The 25,000-nt window shown below is 45.7% G+C and overlaps 2 protein-coding genes across 2 annotated transcripts; one reads left to right on the plus strand and one right to left on the minus strand.

Moving 5' to 3' along the window:
* Window positions 1-515: 515 nt before the first annotated feature.
* Window positions 516-24,959, minus strand: LOC105392152 (nuclear protein localization protein 4 homolog). Its single transcript, XM_048626872.1, has 15 exons — window positions 24,800-24,959; window positions 24,218-24,484; window positions 23,864-24,033; window positions 23,432-23,604; window positions 22,851-23,066; window positions 21,744-21,930; window positions 21,147-21,280; window positions 20,449-20,609; window positions 10,888-11,100; window positions 3,656-3,835; window positions 3,163-3,305; window positions 2,733-2,873; window positions 2,245-2,391; window positions 1,194-1,289; window positions 516-654 (listed from the first exon to the last, which is right to left on the minus strand). The coding sequence occupies exons 1-15, from the start codon at window positions 24,818-24,820 to the stop codon at window positions 642-644; spliced, it is 2,262 nt and encodes a 753-aa protein (XP_048482829.1). The 5' UTR covers window positions 24,821-24,959; the 3' UTR covers window positions 516-641.
* On the plus strand, window positions 15,425-17,498 carry LOC119691427 (peptidyl-prolyl cis-trans isomerase F, mitochondrial). Its single transcript, XM_038108759.2, has one exon. It carries the CDS (start codon window positions 15,684-15,686, stop codon window positions 16,767-16,769), a length of 1,086 nt encoding a protein of 361 aa, XP_037964687.2. The 5' UTR covers window positions 15,425-15,683; the 3' UTR covers window positions 16,770-17,498.
* Window positions 24,960-25,000: the final 41 nt, after the last annotated feature.

Consider the following 25,000-nt stretch of genomic DNA (forward strand, 5'->3'; position numbering starts at 1 on the left):
AAAAAATAAAAGATAATGTGACGAAGGTGTAATTTTTTGTGCCTTATCCAGGTATTATGTCCTTAAAATATTGAAAAAATTGGTAAACTACGCGGCCAACCACCTTTTTAGATAGAATAGACATGAAGCTATCATAAAAATGATAAGAGTTCACCAAAAAGCTATAGTTTTTTTTTTCGAATTTGGGATAATTTTTTACTCATTATGTAGGTTAAAAAGAAGAACTGCCCATTATAAAAATTTAAATACCATTAGGGATCACCAAAAAACCTACGATTTTCAGTGGGTATGAATTGTATTCTAATAACAAAAGTGCGTCTCTGTTTCTTACATGAAAATCGGGGGAACTCGATTGCGTCTTTAGGAATCTCTTTTTAGGTATGTTTCGTATAAAATACATAGGTACTGTGACAAATAACTGTTTTCCACAAATATCGACAAGTTTAGAGATCATATTGGCAATATATCCCTCTGAAGTCAAAATAGTTTCCAACAGCAACCGTCACAGAACTCGAGCTATCTGTTGCCAATCATAAAATCATTCTCTGCTGACAAAAATAGTAGTGTGATATTAAATTTTAGTATAAAAAGTCTTGTAGAGTTATAGTCCGTTTTATTCTGCTCACTACTCGGTTCCATAATTAAGCGTTGCCTCTGAAACAAGAAAGAAAACTGTTTAGTACTCTTGTCGTTAGATTTAACCTCCTAAAAACACTAAACGAGATGTTGTTATTAGGTACAGTAGACTGCAAAGAAATCCGGCCACTCTTAATGGGTTTCGCCCATTTTTAATATACTTAAAAGAGTCAAAAGCGTTAATGGTTGTTTCGATGTTACCTAATCTTTATAGCAAAAACGCTCACTTAGTGAACGACTGTAACAGTAAATATTTACATTAATTAAGATATTTACTACTGAACAGTCAGCAAAAGTTTTAAATTGACCACCACAGCGCAAACACTTTAATTTCGTCACCAACTGACGGGTGATACGTGCCATCTATTCATATTAATTTATTCAGTTCAATACATCGTCATACATAATGTATAATAATAATTAATAATAATATAATAAAGTAAATTACTTAAATTAGGCATGTAACAAATCAAATAAAAACAATGTCATATAAATAAATTATTACAGAAACAATGTCATTTAAAGAATTATATAACCATCTAGCGGTCTATACACACCTGGGCAGCGCACACATGTCGCAGTTGTCCCGCTGCGGAGGGTTGTGAAAGGTGCAGTGCGGACACGTCCACACGGCGCCGCCTGATGTCTCCATGCTGCGGACAAATACGAGAGGTTACGAGATGGGTATTTTGCACTGTTGATGACCATATAGTGTAGTGGTTTGTGAACCTTGAAGGTTAGCTGGAAGAGAATGCTGTTAGCATTAAGTTCGCCTATGTACATATTTATTATTGTGCAATAAAGTATTTAATAATAATAACCTTAGTGGTTTCAATCTCCGGCCGGGCAGACGTTTGTTTAATTACAGATAGATATTTGTACTCGGGTCCTCGGTGCCTGTGTAGATTGGCATCTGCCTCGGTATGAGCTGGCACGAAGTTGAAGGCGTGGGAAATGATCGGTCAGAGTGGAAATCTACTTTTTAAGGCCTACGTCCCTTATTAGGGATCCCAGGACCTGATGATGATCTTTGTAGATAATATACCAGTTGTTTGACCCCCATATTTCAGGCTCTGCCAAGCTTGGGGTCGGATGGCCATGTGAGATGTCCCCAAATATTATTAGTACAAACCTGTGGTTCCTCGCATCAACTATAGCGGCCCACGCGTCACAGTTGGCGCGCCACTCGTCGGCCGCGCGGGCGTCGCGCGCCGCCACCGCCGCCAGCAGCGAGTTGAGCTCCGACATCGGCACTTGGAGCTGCTCTATAGCTAGCTAGCTAACTATATGCGCAATATAGTGACGTTTCGTTATCGACGTAGATAAACTCGTTTCATTAATCAAAGCGCCGTATTTATGGCGAATCATATAAAGTGCCGTTTATCTACGTCGTTAACGAACACGTGCAGCGGGAACTAGTATCTAGTAAACGCATGTGGTTCCACGTCTCAACAATGGCGTCCTCCAAGATACACAGCGCGCGCGCTTCTAAATCAAAGATAAATATTGCAAAAAATCGTTCTCTTTTACCTACTTGCTTCCAGTGCGAAGTTACTAAAACACGTTCCAGTAGCTTCCAAAGTCTCTTTTAAGTAAGTCTCTACCCACCTGTGGTTCCGTGCATCAACTATAGCGGCCCACGCGTCACAGTTGGCGCGCCACTCGTCGGCCGCGCGGGCGTCGCGCGCCGCCACCGCCGCCAGCAGCTGCTTGAGCTCCGACATCGGCACTTGGAGCTGCTCTGTAGCTAGGTAGCTATATGCGCAATATAGTGACACCGACGTCGATAAACGTGTTAATGCGAGTTCCTTAAATCACAGCGCCATATTTATGGCGAATCGCTATAAAGTGCCTGGGCTCGCAAGCAACTTGTACCTAGTACACAGGTGTGGTTCTGCGTATCAACAATGGCGTCCCAATCTACGCAGCGCGCGCGCCTCGAAACCAAAGATTAATATTGCAAAAAAACGTCCTTGTTTGCTTTCTTCCAGTGCGAAATCTAGACTGTCAACAATGGCTGCCTCTCATCTCTTCCAGGAAGCTTTAGGCGCCTTTTCCTTTGCGTCTTCTTATCCTATAGACTCCTATAGACCCACCTGTGGTTCCGTGCATCAACTATGGCGGCCCACGCGTCACAGTTGGCGCGCCACTCGTCGGCCGCGCGGGCGTCGCGCGCCGCCACCGCCGCCAGCAGCGAGTTGAGCTCCGACATCGGCACTTGGAGCTGCTCTATATAGCTAGATAGCTAACTATATGGGCAATATAGTGACGTTTTGTTATCGACGTTGATTAATGCGCATCCCATAAATCACAGCGCCGTATTTATAGCGAATTAACAATGGCGTCCCAATCTACGCAGCCAACCTCGAAACCAAATATTAATATTGCAAAAAAAACGTTCTTGTTTGCTTTCTTCCAGTGCGAAATCTATACTATAGAGTATAGTGTCAACAATGGCCGCCTCTCATCTCTTCCAGGAAGTTTTAGGCGCCTTTTCCTTTGTGTCTTCTCATCCTATAGACCCACCTGTGGTTCCTCGCATCAACTATAGCGGCCCACGCGTCACAGTTGGCGCGCCACTCGTCGGCCGCGCGGGCGTCGCGCGCCGCCACCGCCGCCAGCAGCGAGTTGAGCTCCGACATCGGCACTTGGAGCTGCTCTATAGCTATCTAACTAACTATAAGGGCAGTATAGTGACGTTTTGTCATCGACGCGACGTAGATAAACTCGTTCCATAAATCACAGCGCCGTATTTATGGCGATTCGCTATAAAGTGCAGTTTATCTACGTTGTTAACGAACACATGCAGCGGGAACAAGTATCTAATACACACATGTGGTTCCACGTCTCAACAATGGCGTCCCCCAAGATACACAGCGCGCGCGCTTGTAAATCAAAGATATATTGCACAAACTCGTTATAACTAGTGTCTACAACGGCCGCCTCATCTCTCCGTCATCTCTTCCAGGAAGCTTTAGGCGCCTTTTGCTTTCGTCTAATCCTATAAACTTCGTTTCACCCACCTGTGGTTCCGTGCATCAACTATAGCGGCCCACGCGTCACAGTTGGCGCGCCACTCGTCGGCCGCGCGGGCGTCGCGCGCCGCCACCGCCGCCAGCAGCTGCTTGAGCTCCGACATCGGCACTTGGAGCTGCTCGTTGGACGCTAGGTACAGGAGCACGTGGAGGTCTGACATCGCCTGTAGGGATAGAATAGAATAGTTACAATATAGTTGAAACTGATAACATTACATAAAGAAGAGAGATAGGACAATCGGGTATAATTTAACGGTCTTATTCATAAAAAGTTACGGGAGACCTATAGGCCTGCTATAAGCAAATGTCAAAAAAACTTTATTCATAAACGATCAATAGCGCTAAAGAACTCTCCAACTGATTCGTAAAACCTTGATATGCTAAAGTTGGCTGGACCCTACTAGACACCTTCCGTAAACCTCCTCTTGTACAAAAACATGGCGGCCGGTCAACAGCTGTTCTGCTTTATTGACGATTTGACATTTGTTGTTGTTAGGTATTTACATTTTGTTACAAATATAAACGCCGCTTGTGAGAGGACAACCATTTATTGACAACCGTTGCCATGCCAACGCAAGGCAACCATAAATATATAACATTCCTCCCCACCTAAATAATAAGTATAAAAAAACAACAATAACATTATCCCATACTTAACATTAAAAAACCCCTTTAAAACAACTTAACAATTCATCACCCTATTCTTTAACTGAAAACTCATAAAGTTATAAATGAAATAATATGACACTGGAGGAGCAAGGGGGAAGTTTGAAGGAAGAAACTGACCTGGCAGGAACGGTTGTCCGGCTGATCAAATGCGTTTGACCTCTTCGAGTTTCCACCCGTTCTTCTCCAGGTTGATGTGCTGATGTACCGGTGCGCGGCGTAGAGCTACGTGTGTTGTAGTACGCGGCGGATTGTGCTTCTATCGCGGATTGAGTGACGGGAGCGTAAGGTGCGTCGACCGACTCGAATCGCGGCGGTGGTAGAAGTGGACGAGGGTCGGTCGTTGAGGTGGCAGATGACAGCTAGTGTTCATCTACCTGCAGTTTCCGTTAGGATAGGGAAGGTGGGAAGGAGTTACAAACATCTGTGTACCTGTCTGTCAGCTGTTTGTGTGTGTACCCACGAAGTTCCTTGACCCTATGCCTATGGCCCCAACATAAACCGCCCCCCAAAGAGCCACTAAGCTCTTTAACGTGAAATTAAAATAAAAAAGATGCGTTTCCGAAAAAAAATAACCATGTATGGCGTGGCTTGAGTGGAATCCACAAGCCAGCCCGAAACCCACAGCTAATGTGCAGAGCTCGTCCCAAAGACGGAGGCGAGATGCGAGACAGGAGACCTGCTGAGCAAGCCGCCAACACCACAAGTGTAGCGTCGGGGAAAGCGCCGACAGCAGGACCCGGATGCAGAAACCAATTCGATCAACAGTTGCCTGAAAGATAAGTTCCCTGGGGTGAGCCCGTCCAAAACTTTATTCGATCACTCGACAGCCCGATGTCAAACATCGACCCGACCCATAGGACCAGGAGACGACGCGCGGATCCCCAAGTGAGAAAACTTCCCCGGGGCTCTACCCAACACGATCCCTTCGAAGACTTCACTGCTGTGTCGTGTGCGCTTCGCACCACATGCACCTAGAGCAGAGCTCATGTTGCACTGCCCGTACCTCAGTAAGAGGGCACCCAGCACCGAGAATGTCGACCCACACAATCAAAGCCCATCACGACGGTGGTGAGAGCCGCGAAGATGCGCAGGTATCAGTCGGAACCGGCCTAACGACTGGAAGGTAGAGCAGCGGAGAGCAGCTCCGGCAAGCGTAGAGTAAGACGGGACCTCTGCGAAGAACTTCAATACTGGAAAGTTCCTCGAACAGAGGCCGTCGCAGGATGCATTGATGCACCAAAGATGCTGGCCCAAGTAGCCACAGGGAGCCGTACAAAACAAACATTCGGCAAATCTCCCTAGTAGTGCCGAACGGTGAGACCTGATAGATGACTGTCTGGATCAGAGTCCCACTGAAACCTTATCGCTAGCCCCCAGTTGCCGTTTGGACCTCACCACGGTGGGGCTGCCGTGATGAGGTGTGTAGTATCTGTTCATCAGCAGGCGTGGATACAGTTGCAGGCCGCATATGGCGCTGGTTGGCCATGCATGCGCTGCGTGGGGCGTCTCCTCGCTGGTCTGCGACGCGACCGCTGTGGGTGGGGATCACCGACGGACACTTGGATGGACTTGTTGGGAAGCGCCACCTTATCTCGGTCTATTGGTGCTTGACCCATCAAGATCCATCCGAAGATAGACCTATGTGCCGTAGGTAGTCCTTCACCCAGCTGGTACGACGTCCCATCCAGGATTCGACTGTAGAGGTCCACGCCTATCAAGAAATCAATGGGACCCGGAACAGACAGTCTATCATCAGCGAGCTTGATGCTTTTGCACCGCTCTAACACGCTCGGACACAAAGGCGCACTAGGGAGATCCCCCGTGATGTGCTTCAGTACGACGGCTGTGGCTACCAAGGCAGGCTGGGATGCACCCTGAGGGGATGCGATCCTGCACTCTACGCTGCCATTGGAGCGCTGCTTACCTCCCAAGCCGTGAAGAAGCCTAGAGCTAGTGCGGGGAAGCCGCAACTGCTGCGCCAGTTCCTCTGTGATGACAGACACCTGCGAGCCGCTGTCTATCAAGGCTCTCACCTGGTGTATGTGACCATTGTGGTCGTACACCCCCACCATGGCAGTTCCTAACAACATGGTGTTTTGAATTGAACCATGGCAGACCGTGGAGCCGGGCGATGAGTCTGCGGGTCGACCATCCTTAGGTGCTGTAGATGATGATGATGCCAGACTACATGATGATGATGATGATGGTGGCAGGTGTAGTTTTGTGTGATGATGTCCACCACACACTAGACACCTGCACTTGGACGTGCACCTACTTACTGAGTGTGCACGCAAGCAGTTACAACATAAGCCCTGTTGTGCGACAAGCTCCCTGCGCTGAACAGGTGTCAGGGAATTGAACCTGTCGCACCTATAAATGGTGTGATTACCCCGACAAAGGGCACAAGACACAGCCAGTGCAGTGAGAGTCACTGTAGCGTGTGAAGTCCCCGTTTTGACATTGTTAGAGTTGCCTGACCCCCTGGAACCCGAGCCACCAACAGTCTCCAAGACTCTCAACTCTGTTTCCAGAAAGCCAAGCAAGTCTTGGAATGTTGGGATGGTGTTAGGCGAACCCCCTATACCGAGTTCGAACCTACTACGAAGGTCAAAGGGAAGCTTTCTTAAAATTATATGGAGCAACAAGAAACTCCATGCCTTGACCTCAAAACCAAGCACACTCAGAGCCATAGTGTTCTCCTTTAAGGTGTTGACTAGCTTCCGAAGGTTGCCAGTCAACCCTTGTTGACCGAGTGTCACAGCAAGTATGGACTCCAAGTGTGTGTCGGCAATGAGTCTCTTGTTGTCATATCTTTCCTTAAGGAGCTGGTAAGCTATCTCATAGTTCCCATCGGCCAGCTCCAGATGCTTAACTAAACTAAGAGGTTCCTTGTCCAGAACACTCAGAAGGTAGTGCATCTTTTGCACACTGGACAAGTCCCCATTAGTGTGAATCAGACTGTCGAACAATCCAATGAAATTTGGCCAGTCAGTGTAGACCCCAGAGAAACTGCTCAGACTGATCTCAGGCAACTTGAAGTGAGCAGTTGATCTCACTGGCTCCACATCCGCGACGCTATTTGTCGACACTAATCCCTCAGCTATCACCTTAACCGAATAAAAGATCTCATAAAACTTATTATAGCGCTGGTCAGCCTGCTGCAGCACGGTCTCGTCGACGGGCAGACCCTTCAGGTTCAAGTAAGCGTCCTGGTATTGGTCGCGCATCCGCTCCAGATCCTCGAAACGAACCCTGAACATAGATAAACTAGGCGCATCCGATTTTGCCTGAAGTTTACACGCCAACTCGTAGACCCCACTCAAGTACTGCTCCGCAGTGTCCAGCTGGACCATACATATTTTAATAGGGTCGGCTGAGGCACCCTTAACATGTTTAATTTCAGATTTCATCATTATTTCTAATTTGATTTACGACAATAAAAATATAACCTAAACAGTCCCAGTTGAATTAAAAAGTAATGTGTCAGACGTCAAACTTCTACTCTGTGCTATCCTCGGAATACTGATTGAAGTTGAGTAGTGATGGACACTACTCGACTAACCGATTCTTACCGATTGACCATAGACTAAGGGAAAAAAAACTAAGTGACGTCACGATGACACACACAAAACAGCTGGCTAGAAGACTTCAGTAACGTGCTGAAGTTTAGACAAATGTTTGTAAATAATAAACCGGGATGGACTGGAATAGGGAATATCCGGCTCGAAGGACCATGAAATGGAGGAGCAAGGGGGAAGTTTGAAGGAAGAAACTGACCTGGCAGGAACGGTTGTCCGGCTGATCAAATGCGTTTGACCTCTTCGAGTTTCCACCCGTTCTTCTCCAGGTTGATGTGCTGATGTACCGGTGCGCGGCGTAGAGCTACGTGTGTTGTAGTACGCGGCGGATTGTGCTTCTATCGCGGATTGAGTGACGGGAGCGTAAGGTGCGTCGACCGACTCGAATCGCGGCGGTGGTAGAAGTGGACGAGGGTCGGTCGTTGAGGTGGCAGATGACAGCTAGTGTTCATCTACCTGCAGTTTCCGTTAGGATAGGGAAGGTGGGAAGGAGTTACAAACATCTGTGTACCTGTCTGTCAGCTGTTTGTGTGTGTACCCACGAAGTTCCTTGACCCTATGCCTATGGCCCCAACAGACACCCTACGTCCAGACAAATATTTAAGTAAACAACATAATTTCAACTAACCAACACTTCTTAATATCTACTTATACATCCCTCCCCTCTTAACAAAAACCTAAAACAAAATAAAACTACTTATCAAAAATTTGTTAAATATGTAGAAAGTTAAACAATAAGAACATAGCCAAAAGTAAACTAAAGTGTTAAAAATAAACACAAATGTTAACAAAAGTTTGCGCTGAATAGCGCTGCGCACCATATTTTGGCCCGGGCACGCCAACAGCAGGCGCTTCTGTCGCGTCTTTATGTTAGCGCTGTTAGCATGGCCAGGGTGTATACGCGCCGCGCCCGCACAGCCACTTCGCTCTCCTTCTGTCACGCCGCGCGCAGTCATCCCAAGCGTGCGTCACCTACTGCACCTCTGCTGGCTGGCTGACCCGTGCCGGCGCCCGCAGCAGCCGGAGTCCGCCCCGTTGGCCCGGGCACACCTGCCAGGTGTCCCTGCTATATCGCCACGCCACCCACGACGTACACTTCCGCAGCGTCTTGCCGTGCCGCCCGTCGCGAGCGCCTCCGCAGGCATCTCCGCCGCGCCGCCCGCAGCGAGCACGCAAGCACCTCCACCGCGCACCTTAATGACGTTCCTCCCGCGCACCCCATCGGGGCTTCCCGCGCATCTCCTCTCTGCGCACCCCAGCCGGGGCTTCCCGCGCGTCTCCTCTCCGCGCACCCCAGCCGGGGCTTCCCGCGCGTCTCCTCTCCGCGCACCCCAGCCGGGGCTTCCCGCGCGTCTTCCCTGCGCACCCTATCAGGGGCTTCCCGCGCTCCTCTCCCGCGCACCCCTCCAGGGGCTTCCCGCACGTCTTCTCCGCGCACCCCTTCAGGGGCTTCCCGCGCTACTCTCCCGCGCACCCCTTCAAGGGCTTCCCGCGCGTCCTCTCCGCGCACCCCTTCAGGGGCTTCCCGCGCTACTCTCCCGCGCACCCCTTCAGGGGCTTCCCGCGCGTCATACCTACCTCCCGCACACCCTTTCAAGGGCTTCCCGCGCGTCCTCGTCCTCGTGACCTCCGCGCACCCAGTGCGCGTCTTCGCGCCCCGCGCCCGCGAGCCGCGCCGGCCCCTCCCGCTGCGCCGCCCGCCGCGTGTCCCGCGCGCTCCACCCACACTCCTCGCAGGTCTTGCTCTCCACCTCTCCATCACACCCTCGTCTTAGATGGCCCCGTTTTCTGCACCGACTGCATGTCCTTGACTGCTAGTCCTTGTACCGGCGCTGGTCCCAACGGTGGTGGCGGTCCCCGCAGGCCGCGCAGCCGCCGGCGCCGCGCGCGCCCGCACCGTGCAGCGCATGCAGGTGCCCGCGAGCGCGGCCGCCCCGGCTCCTCGCTGACCGCCTCCGCTTCCTCCGCCGCCGCGCCCGGCTCCGCCGTCTCTTACTTAGGCACTTTCCCCGACCTTTGTGATCGTCTTTTTACACAATTTACTTGGGTAAATCCACCTACGTCGCCACTGTTAGGTATTTACATTTTGTTACAAATATAAACGCCGCTTGTGAGAGGACAACCATTTATTGACAACCGTTGCCATGCCAACGCAAGGCAACCATAAATATATAACAGTTGTGAGTTAATATTTGCTGAAAATAAGTTGCCATGGTAACGTAAAAATTTAATTTTTTTTTTGTGGGTTTTGGCTTGGCCAACTGCGCCTTTAAGCCAACGTAAACTTTTTTAAGTGCCGCGCCGTGGCTAACATAGATAATAGAGATTGATAAATGAATGAAAGTTTTCGCTATTTTTGTTTATGGTTTCGTCGGACCGGCAACTTAATAGGGTAAATGTCAAAATGTTTGGTCTGTGAAATCTATTAGCATCACTATAGTTATTGAAGGTCTACGGAACTATTATGAATAGAGATTTTTACGAAACCTCAAATAGGCTTAATGTGTTCCGTAACTATTGAGCTCAGTAAACCTACTTTAAGGTTTTTTTATGAATAAGACCGTAAGTCTCACAGCAGAAGGCCTAGTGGGAGTTGTTAATATTTAGTTAAACCATTCGATAAGCGATAACTCAACGCTAATCTGTATATATCTAATATATAGCATGGCAAGGGAAAGTCGCCAAACGCTAAACAGAAGTGTCTAGTTTTCGTTGCTCTCAAACCTGTACATTTAGATACAGCACACCTAGATGTGTGAAGCCATCAACAATGACAGAATGAGACTTACTTAGGAACATAACCCATAACTCATAAACCAAGACTAACGCTAACCCTATTATAAAATTTTCATTTCATCTCCATTTCTCCTTCTCCTTTTTCTTCATAGTTTTTCACCGTGATGAAAGGATTAGCCAGTCTGAACACGTACACAGGTGCACCTCTCTCTCTCTCTCTCACACACACTCACCTCTAAAAAGCTGTCGCAGTTCTCTATATGCTCATGCAGCGCCTGCAGCGACTGCAAGTGGCTCTGGAGCGGGCGGTGCGCGGGGGGGAAGGCGGCGCGCGGGGAGAACAGCGGGGGGGAGGTCGACGACCCCACCGGCACGTCAACCAAGAGGTAGGCTACGGGGAGACGTTTGGCGGAGACGTTGACTTCGTTTCCGTATGCGTCGCGCTCCTGGGGAAAGAAAAGAAAAGAGTGTTATTTATTTGCATTTGCTAAGCTCAGGAGCGCTCTGTCAAAAAGGAAATGGGCCAGGCGGGGATGTCTTGGGCGGATATCTCTGAGCTGGCCCAAGATCGTAAAGAATGGCGGCGCTTCACTTCGGCCCTTTGCTCCCCAGCGGAGATTGGGAATAAGTAAGTAAGTAAGTAAGCTCAGGAAACTTATTTCTAGTGCGAAAACCAAATTTCTTCTAAAGAATGTAGACAAGTAGGTACCTATATCTAACCCTTAAGATATGGAGGAAGCTAATGTTCAATAGTAGAGATAATGAAAATGAAAACTAAATTTGGCTTATTTCATAACGCGTATAGCCTTAATTGGTTTACATGCAAATGAAACAGGTATTTGGGAGCCGAGAGGCGTGTTTTGAAACTATACAAGGCCAGAACGCAGAGGGTGGGACTACTCACGTATAGTTTCAAATTAAAACGGTGCCATGATTTACTTGAAAGTATACAAGGCCATTACGCACTAATCGCGTATATTTTCAAGTAAGTTGGGCCAAAATTATGACTTGAAAATATACTGCAGCAGTTACCACTGCGTACTAATCGTGTATATTTTCAAGTGCCAAGCGGCAATGCGAGCACTTGAAACTATACGTGATTAGTTACCAGGTAGCCCTCTTGAATTGTTGCTCTCTTTTTCTTTCATGCGAAATAGTAATAAGTCTATTGCTTTCTAAACATTGCATCATCATTCCGCACTCGGCATTGTTTTCGTAACGTGTTTTTTGTTAACATCGTACAGTTAAAAAGTAAATTGATTTAAATTAATCTGTAGAACTGTTGTTAATAGTAAAACTGATCTCAGAAGAGGGTGTGGAACAATTCATAAAAGACAATTACGGTGAATTCAAAACTTCATGAAAAATATGTCTGTAATAAGTCTATAGGGTAATACCTACTCACAAGCAATGAATAAGTCCAAGTAGCAAAAAATCAACACCAAATGACCCCAATTATTTAAAACATTTAATTTAGAATTTGTTAAATGTACTTTATTATTGCCGACAGCGTCATTAAGCTAGTTTTTTCCGTTCAGGAGCTATCGACACTGAAACTTTTTCATTGCTTGTGAGTGTATTTATTTATTTATACACTTTATTGTACACATACACAAGCAAACATAAAAGAGAACAGTTACAAATCAAAAAACACAAAACGTATACAAAGGCGGGCTTATTGCCAAAAAGCAATTTCTTCCAGCCAACCTTCGACTGGATGAAAGATAAATGCCATTAGATCCCTTAACTAATTTGAGTAGGTACAATTATTGAGTGTAGTAGATATTACTCTTAATTCATATAAATAATAAGATATTAGTAAGTATTGTTACTTGCAAGTATGATTGCTATAAATTTATTATAAATTTATCAATCAAATTAGAGCTGGTTCATCTTTATTTATTAACATTCTATAGGTATGACAGGCAGAACAAGTAAATTGTAATCATTTACATTTACTGAAATAGTTAAGTAAATCAGAATCAGCATGTAGGTATAAATTATATGCGACAAGTACGCCAATCAAGCAATGTATATTTTCAAGAACGATTTAGTAAATCCCAACTTGAAAGTATACGCGATTAGTACGCACAAATCGTGTATATTTTCAAGTAGAATATAATTTTTTTCCACTTGAAACTATACAGTGCTAGTACACTATGGGTGCGTTCTGGCCTTGTATAGTTTCAAAACACGCAGCTGAGAGAGTAATTTAGGCTACATTCCTAAAAACCTTTAAAAAAGCCCGCGTCCATAAGCTAGTCAATGTTGTTTTGAACAACAATGTGAGAAAAAATTGATTGTCACGAACAATCATACTATCACACTCGGTCGTATTCACAATGGCCCCCTATCCCTTACATTGACACGTTTACAATAGATGCATCACCCAATACACATCACATTAAGATGAATAAAATTATGATATAGTAGGAATGTTCAATATCACTGTTTTAATATTGGTGCCAAAAACCAACGATAAAATCCTTTACATAATCCCTGATTTATCCGTAAGCACACTTATCTCAGTAAACTTATGTAAGCCTGATGACGTGATGAGGCAGGGAGGAATCAATATTTTCATTATAGATGATTAGGCAACAGATCGCCGATATTTATTACAATCACTCTCTTCCATCCAAAGGTTGTTTTGTCCCGTATTCAACCGCTGGCTAACTTTTTAACGAGTAAAAGTTAAAGAGTTTTCTTTTCCTCAACTTAAGTAAGTATCCGAAATCACATAATTATTTGATGTTGGCACTTCTTTCTGTTGCTAAGTTATCTTTGTCGGACCCTAGCAACATAGTTACAGCGGAAACCGAAAGTTATACAAGTCACATAATATCTGGGTACTGGAGAGTTACTCTATACTGACGAAATACGAACGAACGAGAGCTGTCGAGCAATCGGCACGTTTAATACAATGAGACAGAGTCCGGGCTCTCGCAGTAGCGCTCCGAAACATAGTTTTTCGTTATATAGAGTGACCCACCTGTAACGATCGAGGATTCAACTAGGTGACTGGGTAATAATATAGTTTCGAGCTTTCGAGCTACGACCGTGACCTAACGCAAGCTGACCTATATCCCTAGATGGGTCGGTAAGAGTTATCATTTTATAATATAAGCGGATATACTCTTAGTAACTGGATTCTACATAAATCGTGATTATAATAGTAGAGGCTCCCACATCATTTTAATTCGTTAACAGAAGGGTCGCAACATTCGGGCTATAGTTAAAATACCTTACATGAGACTCTATTATAAGGCGTGAGTGCTTATGTTATCTTGATATCGGGGCCCACATAAAAAAATCATGAGTATTTAAGTGCATTTCGCATAAGTGCCACTAACAATCGTATGGACAATCATTACTGTTTTGTTATCTTATCGTAAGTTTGCAAAACCTAATGGTTGAAAGGCTGAATTTTAGATGTAGGTAGAGTATGAATGTTTATTCCATTCTACCACCCACCGTATACTACATATTTAACTGTGGCTATGGGTTTCTGATCCCTACGAAAAAAGGGGTGTTTGATATGACTGTGTAAGTGCGTATTGGCTACGTTGCCGTCGGCGTCGTGTCAGAAACTGGTTGACCGATTCGAATGGATATTCCCATTTTTTGGGCGATCTCTGCAGGGTTTTTTTTTTAAATAAGCTATTCTAACTATAAGTAATTTTATTATTACTTAATGAATTTAAACCTTAAAGTAGAATACGAAAATATACACGTAAGAACATCTAGCTATAAATATGAAATTTTCTCAATATATTAGCAACACACGTAATTGCGGACGTTCATAATATCTTTAGCCTGTATCTTCGCTCGCGGGATGACGGCAGATCGATAGCGGATGCGTCACATATGCACGACCCATTCTACAATATTTACAGACGCGAAGCATTCGATACCTACTCAGTAGTGAAATATCAGAAGATAACTGGCTACAGAATATATTAAACGAATTATTCTGTAGCTAATTATCGGATATCCAAAGTTTCATCTATTGCAATAGTTATTTGAAGACTGAATTAAAAAATTAATAATCTTTACAGTATTTTCAGAAATACGAACCTGAAACCTTCAACAAAACATACTACCATCATCAATCGCTGCTAAAACTCAACAACAACTACATTCTCTCGTCAACGAAAACATCTCAACTAGATTTCCTGTAGCGCGCAGCAATGTCAAGGTCTAGGCGACCTGGGGCTTAATGAATTGTTAGCAAATATGGGTCCTAGAGGCTTGGAGGTGCGCAGCCCCCCCCCCCCTCGTCCCTCGCAGATAATGATAACGTGGGGAGTGACCGCGCCGATATCAACAGGGCTGAATGTAGCCGCGGCCGCGCGCGGTGGCCTTGTACGGGCGACGCGATCGATAGCTTTAGACGGGGAAATGGAAGTGAAAATGTAAGCGAGTAGTGTGTAAGAATAGGAGATGCACGGGAAATGGTTGGATTGTTAATGATGAAATTCGCAATTACAGTATGATCGCAAGCACGCTTAGAAAGGATTAGGTGGAAAAAAGTCCATGCCGTAGCGATTTCAGCGTAAAATAAGCTGAAATCTTAGAAAACACTTTTAACAATTGCAGTGAAGTTCTATAATTTATTAACTGAAACGCTGAACACAAGAACAACATACGAGTAGAAATACCTATGTCTGTATTATTTATGAAGAATGCATGATGATGTTTTTATTTATCCATGAAGATATAGATGTCACAAGTTCTTGAAATTTCTTTGTTTCAGACCTTCAGGACACAGGACGGCGCCGCTACAAAGCCACGCCGCGCAGAACTAATCTGTTGATCGAGCGGCGTGAAGTGCGGCCGGAGACGAGAAGCAACATGGCGATTGTGTACAAAACGTAAAATGATGTGGCACCGCACATCGATTTTATTTTAACCATTTACGTTAATTAATAGAGTTTAGATCGGTGCTAGCGGTCGGAAAAGTATCGCCCGTGTAGTAGGTATAGTCGGCCGGGTATGATGTGAACTGTCGCCCGGAGACAGAGCGGGCATGTCGCTGGCTAGCTGGTCGCCGGTGGAGGACGAGCTGTGCGCGGGCTGCGGGCGCGGGCTGGCGGGCTGCGGGCGCCCGGCCTGCCGCCGCGCCTGCCCCGCCTGCGCGCTGCCGCCCGACCCGTGCTGCGCGCACTGCTGGTCCCCCGCGCCCCCCGCGGCCCCCGCGGCCCCCGCGGCGCCCGGCGAGGAGGCCGAGCTGCGCGCCGAGCTGCGGCGGCTGGCGGCGCGGCGGCGCGAGGCCGTGCTGCGCGCGCTGGACGCCGCCACCACGCTCAAGGCGCGGCTGGAGGCGGAGCTGGCGGCGCCCGACGGCGGCGACTGGGCGGCGGGAGCGGGCGCGGCGGCGCGGCTGCGGGCGCGGCTGGGCGAGGCCACGCTGCAGGCGCGCGTGGACGAGCTGGTGCGCACGGCGGCCGGGCCCCTGGACGCGGCGGCGGTGCGGCGCGCGCTGGCGGGGGCGGCGGGCGCGGGCGGCGCGGCGCAGGCCGACCCCGCGCTACTGCTGGCCAACCACTGCCTGGCGGGGCTGCTGGTGCGCGCGCTGCGCTCGCCGCCGGCGTCCCCCGCGGCGCCGCCGGCCGCGCTGCCGCGGTACTACTTCGAGCTGGCGGTGGGCGGCGCGGCGGCGGGGCGCGTGGTGGTGGAGGTGCGCGCGGACCTGGCCCCGCGCATGGCGCGCAACTTCGGCGCGCTGGCGGGCGGCGAGCTGGGCGTGGGCTACCGCGGCTGCAGCGTGTTCCAGTGCTGGGAGAACGAGAGCGTCATCACGGGCGACTTCGAGCTGAACAACGGGCGCGGCGGGCGCTCCGTGTTCGCGGAGAGCTACTTCCTGCCGGAGGACACGGGGCTGGCGGCGGTGCGCGGCGCGGTGGGCATGCGGCGCTCGCAGCGGCGGCGCGACACGCTGGGGCTGGTGGGCTCGCAGTTCCGGATCGTGCTGCGCGAGATGCGCGGCTTCACGGCCATCTTCGGCGCCGTGGTGGAGGGGCTGGCGCTGGTGGAGCGCGTGGCGGCGGCGGGCGACGCGGCCGGCAAGCCCACGCAGCCCGTCACCATCGCCGCGTGCGGCCGCCTCTACTAGCCACACACACACACAAACACACAACGACCTGGCTCTCGTCTACATGTACCTAGATCGCGTTTCCAACGGACCAACTATATTTTCCCCTTCCGCATATTTTTGTAAGAATTTCTATGTAGTTATTTACTGTCGTGTCGTCGGTGCGTTTACAGGGTCCGCCCCCGGCTTTGGCGGTCTTTAGATTATCTCGATTCTCGTCGTTAGTAGTAGCGGGCCTAGATGTTTGTTCCGTCGTGTCGGAGTGCGAGGCGCGGCTATACGGTCGCCGGCGGCGGCGATACGGTCGCGGGCGCCGCGTCTCCGTGTCGGTAGCTTAGGGTTAACGTTTTCGATCGTCTTCGTGTGTCGATGTTTGTTGCAGTAGCGGAACGGTAGCGGTCGTTCGTTATCGACGTTAGGTTAAGGCATAGTTATATTTACAATCGACGTTACCTCACGAGAAACGGTATTAACGGAGCGTATAGTTTATATAAAGTAATATATTTTTGCGAACGGAGGGAAGGGAGTAACGAGACTGTGATGTAGGGTGAGTGCCTGACGGAGTATATTTACAGTAGTAGGTTGTATCGAGGCTCGCGCGTGGTAGCGGTAAGAGGCGGACGAGGCGTGATTTTACCATTTTTAAGCGAAAAACATGTATAACGCATAATACTTATTACGATGTAATATGTTAAGTTTATTTTTCTATGTTGGCAGAGATCGGTGTGAGCGTAGAGAATTGTTGTCCTCATCTATTCATATATTCATATTCATTTATTCAGTTTAATACATCGTCATAAATATCATTGTTATTAATAATAATATAATGAAGTACATTACTTAAATTAGGCATGTCACAAATCATATAAAAATAATGTCATATAAAGCATATAAATAAAGTAAACAAGAATACAATGTCACTTAAAAAAAATAAAATAAATAATAATAATATAAAAACAATGTCAGAAAATATGCGTAGCATAATATTTATTAACATTTATCATTAAGATAATCGTCTACTGAGTAGTATGCTTTCTTGCTCAAATATTTTTTTAGCTTACAATTAAAACTAAAGTAGCTTTGCGACTCCCTTATGTCATCCGGGATTTTATTGTAAATTTTAGGACCCATTATATGCACGGTTTTCTCGGTTTTAGCAAGGCGGGCTGTGTTTAGGGTCAGGTCATTCTTCCGCCTATTCTGTAGCCTCGCAGTGGTGGAGAGGGGGGTGAAGTGGGCGAGGTTCTGGCGCACGTATTTGGCCACCTCCAGCACGTACAGGCAGGGCGCGGTGAGCACGCCCAGCTGCAGGAACAGGGCGTTCTAATGTTATAAACGTGTTGAGTACATTCAGATATTTATGGTAGCGTTATAATTTTCTGAGTACAGAGTTTATGTAATCGTGTAGACTAGTAATCGTGGTGGCTTGCTCGGCCTGCCTCACAGGTCACTTGATATGCGCTATATACAAATGTCCTATGTGGAACGTGATAAATATAATAAGTGTATGAAGCATCACATCTATGTTTTATTATTCAAAAACCTATTCCTTACATGACTGTGTTGTCCTTTCAAAATACGATAGCTTGTTGAAAATTTGTCTAAGTGCCAATTTCTCCATAGTCGGCTATCTAACCGACAGCGACAGGGATTGATTTATAAATTCAACGTCAGCTCTATATAAAATTCATGACAGATGTGTCAAAAGTCAACCACTACTCCCTGGTTATGCTCTAAACTCTAACCGGCTATGGAGAAATTGGCACTAAGACTAGGTTTTGGTGGCTAGGCTAACTATGAACTGATGGTTTTCATATTGACACTTTTCAAAATTCAAAAACAAAATATGTTTGCAATCTACCATTGCACATATTTAAACATACATTGGACTGGACAAACTATTACCACATCTGTTTTATTGTAGCGGTTAAGCACGACCGAACTAGAACCGTTATCTCCTGAAATATTTCCTGCATGCATGAATCATTAACATTATGTGCTCAACTACATGTTTCATGACAATACACTGTTATCGGGAATACAGTTCATATAATTTATCAGCATTGTCTGGGTTTCAGTACATATTTAGGCATGCTTTACTTTGTGCAGTTTTTGGGTGGTATGCACACATTTTGTATGCAACAAACAACATAAACGACTATAGGGTATATTATAATAGTTCTAGAGAATGGTGTGCCCTGAGTGGTAGCCGAAAGATGAATCCCAATCGGACAGAATGGACAGGGGTTTATATATTCGGGAGTATGATAAATAGGCCTTTGATTCGATGATAAGATGGTATGTTTAGAAAAACAAAGTCATAAATTAGGTGATAGAAACTTGTTTGTGACAGTTAGAAAAATAATTTAATTGAATGATAGCAACAATGTATTTGAAAAATAGAGTTAATTGAAACAAGGGTTATCATAGGTTACGAATTTCGTAAGATTCTAATGTTTTTCTAGAAATTTGGTAGCGATATGGCTATGATTAGAAATAATAAAGGGCTGAAAAAATAAGGTTAAGATAAATTGGGATCAAAGGGTATGAGGGCAAGATAAAGAATTTGGACAAACAACTAAGATGTCGTAACGTAGTCACGTATGATAGGTACATAACACTATGTACTCTGAACATACCATCTCTACGGGCGTCCATCTTTCGGAATCATAAACATAGCATCAAACGGGTTGTCCGAAATGTAAAGTAAAGTGGCAAAGCCGAAAGGTGAAATATTATTATTTATTTATAAGGAGGTACGTGGATAAGGATAAGTAGAAAACGTAAACGAAAATGTGGGATACATAAGGCTTAAATATCATCCAAATGTGACCCTATAAAACAACAAAACATTATCTGACCTTTGACATTTTCATAACGCTATTTATAGGTTGCCGAGTACCTATCATATGTACGTAGAAAGCAATTTTACGGAGAAATTTCAATGAAAGGGATTCTCAGAAGCGCTCGTGTTTATTGATTGAATATTCTGCTCAGTGAATTATTTTCAGCACTTAAACGAAAAAGGATGTAGATTTAGATGTTATGAATCTGAAAGCCCTAAAATGCATGTCCAATCTAAAGATACTTATTTCATAAATGTATAAATTGCAAGGATTGTTTCTGAATAATCCCATGGATAGAAAATATCCGGGACACTCTGAAAACCGACAAAAAATAGCGAATTTTATTCATTTAAGTATTTATTTTAATAATAAACCGTAATAGCCCCGTTTCGGACCTTTATAAATATGTGCATTAATCCTGCCTGGATACGTCACTGTAATAAATAAAACACAACACAATGCCATCTGTCGTTTGTTTCAGGATTCCTTTGGTGTGCTAAAGATACAGTCTCGAGCAGACCCTAGTTTCCTCGTAGTGACGACAGGTGACGTAGTTTTAGGTTTTCTGTAATTGTACCTATAAAATACTTACAACACTATAGCACCTATAGCTTGGGCGCATTGCTTGTCGCTGGAATCTAGAGAATAGTGGAATAGCGAACTGACCAATAGCATCTACTTATAAAACGGCAGTAGAATTCGTAATAGACAAAGAACGACCGAACGGTATAGCTCCAACACTGACAAAAAGCGAACCGACAAATACTGTCGCTTCGACTCACATTGCCGACACTAATCACTTCGTTCGTCAAAATGCGCACATGCTGAGCGCGGCACCTGTGCAGGACACTCACCGAGTAGTACAAGTCGGGCACGTACTGGCGGTCGCTCGAGTCCCGGATGTAGCCCAGGTCCGGCGCGTCCCGGGTGGGCAGCAGCACCTCGTCCCGGACGAGGGCCTGGCACTGCCCCGACACCTGGTAGCCCTCCATGTGCACTTGCTGGGACTTGTCGCCTGGAGACAAGGAGGGGGTTCAGCATGTTTGTTGAAAAGTCGTAGTGGCATATAGTAAACTGAAAGAGGCTGATTCAGGGGCAAAGGAGGTATACAGGTTATTGTTAAAGTATGTATAGTTATGGTAAGCCGAAAGAGGGTTACTCATTCAGAACAACTTTTGTCCTGCTGCTTTTAGAAATAACATTTTCGAGTGACCCTTCTGGGATTCAGAGCGCGGCCTAACTGTAATAGACGATTATGGCCGAGATTCTAAACATTCTACCAGTTTTGAAACATTCCTACGCCTCACTCTGCGCCTCTAAGGGATCATAAAAAGGTTCTTCTTGGTAAAGTTACATGGTTGATAATTAATTTACTATTTGCCAACTAAGATTTGGCAAGATGCAAATGAGAGACTACTCTCTTGTGTCTCTTATAGCTTTTTAGGAATCTTGTGGTGCTAATATTACACTCACGTGTCTTCTTGGTAACATTAATAATCACACTCATCTTATACATGAAATATCGCGGCTACATAAAACTCAATATACTGACCAGTAATACACACGGTGACGAACTTAGACCCGAAGTGTCCGGACGACGCGAGCCGGCACGGGTTGGGGTGCTGGTTCTGCAGGTGCCCCGCCATTATGCACTCCTGGGCTGACAGGAAATGCGTGTCCATGCCCCTGCGGAGAGAGTGGGGTGTTAGATGTCGGAAATAGTGGGAGAAAATAATAAATAATGGAGATGAACATTCACAATCAAATACCCGTAAAACCTGGCAGACGAAAACGGGATACAAACGACAGAAGTCATATTTTCCTAGCGATAAAAATATTGTTGCCGAAATAAATGTAAGTTGTGATTTATATGACACCAGTTGAATTTTTAGGAGGTTTTCAGAGCGCGCTTCGCATCTAGGGGTTAGCATGTACATTCCGGGATGAAAAGTACCCTGTAGTGGCAAAGTCAAAAAGAAGGTTTACGAGTGTTTGCGTTTATTTGTGGAAAACGTACAAACAAATCTTTTCTACTCATAAAACCAGAAACCTAAGAAAAAGGTGTAAGGAGATCTGGCTAACTCAAATGTTTTTTTTTTTGAGTTTATTATGTATGTGTAAGCTCTCGGGGGTTCACAGCGTTTCTCACCTGACGCACTGCACCTGGTTCCCGCTGCTGTGTATCAGGTCAGTGAAGCACCAGCCGACTCGCCGGAGCCCTAAGGCACTGGCGATGGCCTCCAGAGCCTCTTCCTTGCTGTCCGGTTGCAGCGCGATGTGGTCGCGCGACGATATCTGCGGGGGCTCGTAGATTGCTGCTACTCTTGCGCGGATTCCTGGGGGGTGGGATGTGATATTAATACTTTGCGGATACCGATATTCGTGGAATTCTCTGAATTCGCAACACGCTGACGGTGGCCTATGTATAATATAATATCTATAATAATATCTTTATTAAGTAAAACACATTACACAGTTACTAATAACTAAACTATACTAAGGCTAAAGTAGATGTCTCATAAAAGTTATTGTTTAGCCGTCACTGCCGAACTAGGTAAAAACCTGTATTTCAGCAAGTAGCGCCTCACCCACCAAAAATGTCAAAAATAGCCATAGACAAAGGCAAAACTAGACTTGCTAAGTCTGTTTATGTAACTTAAAAAAAATGTGAAGAGGTGGAATTATACAAATACGAGTTGGATTCTAACGAGGCCTAGCCTAGCCGTCGTAGCCATAATGTTTAATCATAATGCTTGATGCATGAAAGCATAATGCTTGAAGCATTACTCTCACTGTTTATCTATAAATAGAGCTATTAAATCCTCTGGTGCCTCTTGCATAATAGGCTAGGAAGCGTCCTACTCAGGGTCTATCTTCACAAACCACTACATAAATAATATATTGTGTAAGCTGCGTAAATTAAATAACGGTAAAAATGGCGGTTCTATCACAATAGGTACACATTTTCTGTAAATCTGGTTTGCAAGATTACGATTACGTATGAGGGAATGTTTTCGTGATTTTCAACTCGTCACAATAATTATATGTAACTATACTAGAAATACATCACTCACCAAGAGGCACAGTAGGATGAGGCTCATACTGCCCATAAAGATATCCAATCCTTTGATGCCCTGTAGCCCTCCAATAAGCTAGGAAGCGTTCTACCAGGGCAGCATGTTCTATGACGACGTTGTCGTCGTGACGGTGCGGCTGGCGGGATAGTGAAACTATGTACTAGGAAAGCATGACTTACCAAGAGGCACAGTAGGATGAGGCTCGTACTGCCCATAAAGATATCCAATTCGCTGATGCCCTGTAGCCCTCCAGTAAGCTAGGAAGCGTTCTACCAGGGCGGCATGTTCTATGACGACGTTGTCGACGTGCCGGTACGGCTGGCGGGTCAGGGTCACCGCGCCGGGCTGACATTTGGAGCAGATGCCGCGCGGCCATGGCGGGTGTTCCGCGCAGCCTGGAAGGAAATTTAGGGTGTGAGTAAACTGGATACGGGGATTGGAGGTTAATTGGGTAATAACAGGGAATTCTAATCATTGTATAGCAGCAAAATTTATGAAATCCTGCTATACTTCCTAAGCCTAAAACGCTTTTACAACTGATTGCAAATGGAACTTAATTGGCAAGGTTAAACTGCTCTTGCTAACACTGATGGAAATTTTTCATGCATAAATTGAATTATTGCTGTACACTACAAATCATGCATCTTGACTATTCTTGATCAAAATGAGCACTTTTGAACGAATGAGAGTCTTACTATACTGAAAGATGATTTTGATATGGGAAACAGACAGTTATAGACAGAACATGAGTAGAACTTACCAGGTTTAATCTTAAGTGAGAGTTCATCGAGTGAGATGAACTGGCCTGAGGTAAGTTTGCGGAGGTACGCGTGGAATGACATGTGCTTTATATTGTGTGCCTTCAAATACTCCTCGTCCCAGGGCTCTATGGGCGAGCAGTGGACGCAGCACCCTCGCGAGTTGTGGCGGCATCTACAAAAGTTTTTAAGTATACATAGATTATACTATAAACTAGTACTTATATTGTGTACCAGTTTATGGAGATTTAGTGCATATCTGGGCAAAGTATACATAAAATAAATAGCTCAAAAGAATGAGAGCTTCCAAACTTCTTTCACATACATTTATGAAACTTATCTTACAGATAGAAAACCACACACTTATCTAGATTTTGTGAGCAGAATCTATGTATAATTGCTACAATTTAAGTCATTACAACTAGTTTACTCACAATTTATCATCTCTTTCCCTTTGTATTTTTCCATCTAATTTGGACAGTTCCACATCTATATCATCTTCTTTGATTTGTGCTTTGCTACTTAGACGAGGAGTGGAAGTGCTGGGGCGCACTGCCGTGGAGGGACCTGCCTCCACCACTGGCTCTCCAAAGGGTTTACTGTCCTGAAATAACATTGCGAAATATTAAAAACAGATTAGTGCAGATCCTGATATGCCAGTTTAGTTTTATTTGGGATGAAGTAAATTGACTGCTTGAAATATGTAATTAACAGCTCTATTTGTTGGAACAGCATTTGATAAACCCAAAATTCATCACTAATCTGTGTAAAAAGTGACTCAAACTAACCGCTGAGCTGGTGGATGGCTGGTCAAACAGCACGGCTCCATTAATTGGGCTGAGATACAGCATGTCGCCGTGTCGCAGGCCGTAGTCACGCAGCAGCCGGGACTTGCTGGAGGTGATCTCCTGCTGCCGCTGGCGGTCCCGGTGCAGAGCGAACCCGAAGGAGGCCAGCCCCAGCGCCTCGTACACGGCCTCAAACAGCCGCGCCGTGGCCTCCTCCTCCGCCACCTCCACGCGCGCCGTGCCCTCCGCCGACTGCACCCTCAGCGTCTGACACAAAACACAACCTACAAAAACTGCACCGTCATCGGACGAGACGCTGACCTAGCACGCATCGCTGACCCCTCTACAACTACTTTTACTGTTGGGTAAATTATCCTTGTTAGCTCAAAATTCCCTCAAACAACATAGAAACCAATTAAAATTCAAAAAGTTACTACGAAAACAACTCTTCGAAAATTGGCTATTGGGGACTTTTGAGAGGCAGAATTTATATGATAGCGGGGGCATAGGATACTGTTGCAGAATGTGAGCTATTATAGACCAATAAATAATGAGTAAATACAAATAAAAACATTTAAATACCATTTTCTTAGGTCCTGACATTTTGACATAACAAATCACATAAAAAATTACATGACAGCAATGACAAGCCAAATGAAAGAAGACTTCGTTCAGAAACTAATCTAGAACATAAAACGTTTTCAGTGCGAGTGCGCAGACCTCGAAGCCGTTATTATCCTGAGGTTAAACGAAAACTAATCAAAATCATTTATTAATGAAATA

Source organism: Plutella xylostella, chromosome 17 (genome assembly GCF_932276165.1).
Source record: "Plutella xylostella chromosome 17, ilPluXylo3.1, whole genome shotgun sequence".
NCBI classification, from domain to species: domain Eukaryota; kingdom Metazoa; phylum Arthropoda; class Insecta; order Lepidoptera; family Plutellidae; genus Plutella; species Plutella xylostella.